Source organism: Myxine glutinosa, chromosome 5 (genome assembly GCF_964187855.1).
Source record: "Myxine glutinosa chromosome 5, kmMyxGlut1.1, whole genome shotgun sequence".
NCBI classification, from domain to species: Eukaryota; Metazoa; Chordata; class Myxini; order Myxiniformes; family Myxinidae; genus Myxine; species Myxine glutinosa.
Genome location: NC_136265.1, coordinates 58,283,418 through 58,288,050, shown reverse-complemented (window position 1 = coordinate 58,288,050; position 4,633 = coordinate 58,283,418). Strand labels below are relative to the sequence as shown.

The following is a 4,633-nucleotide window of genomic DNA, read 5'->3' as shown; positions in this document are numbered from 1 at the left end:
CCTCAGTCCTTTGACGACCCTTTAATTCCCCCAAGGCCCTTAATACCACCAAGACCCCTGAAGACCCAAAATACCCTTAAAGACCCATAATGCCCTCAAAGACCCCAAAGACCACGAAGACCCAAAACACCCCAAAGACCAAAAATACCCTTGAAGGCCCTGGCGCTCAAAAAGACCATGAAGACCCAAATGGCCCCGAATACACAAAAGACCCCGAAGATCCAAAATACCCAAAATACCCCGAAGATGCAAAACACCATGAAGACCCAAAACACCCGAAGACCCAAAACATCCTGAAGACCCAAAACACCATGAAGACCACAAAGACCCTTGAAGACCCCGAAGACTCAAAACACCCCAAAGCGCCAAAAGACGCCAAAGACCCAAAACACCAAGAAGACCCAAAAGACACCGAAATGGTCAAAGATGCCCATCCCTCTGAAATGACACATGGTGAGGCGCGCGGAGCGCACCGAGTCACGCTAGCATTTGAAAATATTTAATGAAGCAAAAACTATAACACTCAGGTGGAATTTGTTTCGAACACCATTAACGAGACCTATTGGCCAATGTATATTCCAAGTTCGAGCTAGTTTTTATGTGGAGCCCTTGAGATATGAGTGCCAACATATTTTGGGTGGACCGACGGACGGACGGATGAACAGACACCAACGTGATTTCGACGGTTTTCAAAATAAGACTCAAGAATGCGGAAACAAGCCATTGATGAAATTTGGAACCTATTACCTGGATGGAAAAACAATTTCTAGTGTTTAAAGTTCCCAAGAGCACAATGAGCTCCATCATTAGGAAATGGAAGAATATAAAATTGGAGAACCCCAACCTCGCCCTCTCCCAGGGAGCATACCTGTTTCTCCGGGTTTGATCGGATTTAAAAAGTCTGATGTGTATGTTTGCAAGTTTGTAACAGATGCTCCAAAAGCCTTAGAAACTTGAAAAAAATCTAAAGTTCAGTTTTAATGTGATGTTTTTCTTTTCAGAATTGATTGTGAAAGTGAAGGTGGAATCTGAGTTTGAGGATGACTCACTATCTCAAGAGAAAGGTCTGAACCACAACAACATTCTGCTTGTTCCAATTACAGACAGTCACGTGTGTGTCTACATTCCACAGGAGGTTGTAAGAGATGCTTTTGCACTTGTCTTTTAAGGCCACATGGTGACTTTAGGCCATGTTAAAATGACCCAGCTCATTAATAACGGATTCCTCTCTGCATATTGAAGCATCACTATATTTGTTTGAGATGTTCAGGGTAAACGTGTGTTTCAGAGGAGGAATTAATCTGTAAAACTATTCGGGTCAAATACATCATCATTCACAATGCATGTTGCTCTTGAACAAAACAAAATAAGGAGAGAGGCTAGATGCTCGAGCTTCGTCAATGCCGCACATTCGTAAATCCCCACAATTCCCACCTAAAGTAAAAATATAGCAAAAAGCAAGGTGTTGACACCTGGAAAAGTATTGCCGATATACTCACAGTACCTCTGAATGGATAAACCAGCCAACTCGCGTATTTATTTCGTAAATTAACATTTTAAAGAGTCTCACCATCCCGAATGACATGCCCACGAGAGATGGCAAACAGGAGCATGTACACTGCGCATTCGCCAACAGGCCTCGCCATGCCTTGATTCTTCTTCATATTGCCAATGAACACTTTTCAGAGAACTGCAGAGTATTGTTTCTCCGAGAGGGCTGGTACCCCTTTGTCCTTCGTCTCTCTTCTAGATATTGCAGATGGAAAAGTTATGAAAGTCATTCTGTGTTGGTGGACGCGTAGAACAATGGATGGATTCAACAGAATGTTCATCAAAGTATGTTAACCACCAAAGGAAGCAAGGAGAAACTGATGCTACAACCATTAATACATGGTGGGGACAAGCCTCTGATTGCTATACACTGTCCAGAATGATGGAGCAACCTCTGATAAGATCGTTTGTGTGTGATCAGTAAATGTCTGACTCATTTGGGGAGATGCGCAATTCCTCTATTTTTGAATCTTTCCTGTTCAATCTAATTGAGCATATTTGGGGCCAATCTTCAATCTAATTTGAGTGAAATGTATGTCAATTTTGTAAAGTTGGTGCAAATTAATGATGATTTTTGTGACTTGTCTTTGCAGGGAAACAAACGAAACTGGTTTCTTGTTCAAACTGTTCCCAGTGGTTTGACACGGAAGTTTTCAATCGGGCCACGACTCGGAGTGTTTGTCAAGAAACTGACGAACCTGGCAGCGTGTCTTTCACACGCAGATGTAAGCGTTGTACAGAGCCCCTCAAGAATATCCGAGGAAGTGAGAGACAACACAAGTGTTCTTTGTGTGACAAATCATTTATAACATTGTCATCTTTAAAACAACATCAAGCAATCCACACGGGCAAGAAGCCGTACAAGTGTTCGTTTTGCAGCAAGGCATTTGCTGATTCGTCATATTTACGTCAACATCAAAAACGTCACACAGGAGAGAAGCCGTACAAGTGTTCGTTTTGCAGCATGGCATTTGCTGGTTCATCATATCTCCGTCAACATCAAAAGATTCACACAGGAGAAAAGCCCTATAAGTGTTCAATGTGCAGCAAGGCTTTTGTTTATTCTTCAAGCTTGCGTCAACATCAAAAACATCACACAGGAGAAAAGCCCTATGAGTGTTCACTGTGCAGCAAGGCTTTTGTTTATTCATCAAGCTTGCATAAACATCAAAAACGTCACACAGGAGAGAAGCCGTACAAGTGTAAGTTTTGCAGCAAGGCATTTGCTGATGCGTCATATTTGCATAAACATCAAAAGATTCACACAGGAGAAAAGCCCTATCAGTGTTCAGTATGCAGCAAGGCCTTTGTTTATTCATCAGGCTTGGGTCAACATCAAAAACATCACACAGGAGAAAAGCCCTATAAGTGTTCAGTATGCAGCAAGGCTTTTGTTTATTCATCAAGCTTGCGTAAACATCAAAAACGTCACACAGGAGAGAAGCCCTATCAATGTTCTTTATGCATCAAGGCTTTTACTACTCCATCATGCTTGCGTCGACATCAAACGATTCACACAGGAGAGAAGCCCTATCAGTGTTCTTTATGCATCAAGGCTTTTACTTCTTCAACATACTTGCGTCTACATCAAACGATTCACACAGGAGAAAAGCCCTATCAGTGTTCTTTATGCAGCAAGGCTTTTACAACTCCATCATGTTTGCGTCGACATCAAACGATTCACACAGGAGAAAAGCCCAATCAGTGTTCTTTATGCAGCAAGGGATTTTCTGCTCCATCACGTTTGCGTCAACATCAGATGATTCACACAGGAGAAAAGCCCTATCAGTGTTCTTTATGCATCAAGGCTTTTACTACTTCATCACACTTGCGTCTACATCAAACGATTCACACAGGAGAAAAGCCCCATCAGTGTTCTTTATGCAGCAAGGCTTTTATTACTCCATCACTTTTGCGTCGACATCAATCGATTCACACAGGAGAAAAGCCCAATCAGTGTTCTTTATGCATCAAGGCTTTTGCAACTCCATCATGTTTGCGTCGACATCAAACGATTCACACAGTAGAAAAGCCCCATCAGTGTTCTTTATGCATCAAGGCTTTTGCAACTCCATCATGTTTGCGTCGACATCAAACGATTCACACAGAAGAAAAGCCCTATCAGTGTTCTTTATGCAGCAAGGCTTTTACTACTTCATCATACTTGCGTCGACATCAAACGATTCACACAGGAGAAAAGCCCTATCAGTGTTCTTTATGCAGCAAGGCTTTTACTACTTCATCATACTTGCGTCTACATCAAACGATTCACACAGGAGAAAAGCCCTATCAGTGTTCTTTATGCGGCAAGGCTTTTATTCATCCATCACGTTTGCGTCGACATCAAACGATTCACACAGGAGAAAAGCCCTATCAGTGTTCTTTATGCAGCAAGGCTTTTACTACTTCATCATACTTGCGTCAACATCAAACGATTCACACAGGAGAAAAGCCCTATCAATGTTCTTTATGCAGCAAGGCTTTTGCAACTCCATCATACTTGTGTCAACATCAGAAACATTCACACTGGGTGACCAAGAGTAAGAACAGTAAATGATAATGAGGAGATAGATTAGGACAAACTGCAGAGGAAGAAGAGGAAGGTGACAAAATATTTAAAATGAGCCGCAACAACTGGAATAAGATCAAAATAGAGGAGATGAGGTGAAAGACCATGACTCCCTGGAATAGAAATGCAACAAACGGAGAAAAACACGAGTAAGAGGTTTTTTTTCACTTTAAAAAAAATTGTATACGGGATCGATGCTCGTGAAAGAGCCAACATTAATCACACAAAAATATCAAAGAGACACATAAAACATAATAAGGGGAGCGATAGACAAGATTGGCAGAGAGGGGTAAGCACACAAACACAACATTTGAGAGCAGAGACATTGGGAGATCTGTGAGAGGGTGAGGACTTGGGGGGAGGAGGCGTGTGAAAGGGGGGTGGGGGGTGGGGGTGGAAGTATAAAACACTTGGACACTGCAAGGACCTCCAGGAAGGAAGTTGGTATTTCAGAAAAGTGGATCTGGGGTGAATTTGCAGGGGTAGAAAAGATCAAGGTTTGGGATGGTGGAA

The 4,633-nt window shown here is 42.2% G+C and overlaps 1 protein-coding gene across 1 annotated transcript; it reads left to right on the top strand.

Annotated features, from left to right (window-relative positions):
• The first annotated feature begins 416 nt into the window (after positions 1–416).
• LOC137428594 (uncharacterized) lies at positions 417–4,108 on the top strand. The gene is made up of 3 exons (XM_078777306.1): positions 417–453; positions 1,002–1,064; positions 2,145–4,108. The coding sequence occupies exons 1-3, from the start codon at positions 417–419 to the stop codon at positions 4,106–4,108; spliced, it is 2,064 nt and encodes a 687-aa protein (XP_078633432.1).
• The last annotated feature ends 525 nt before the right edge of the window (positions 4,109–4,633 follow it).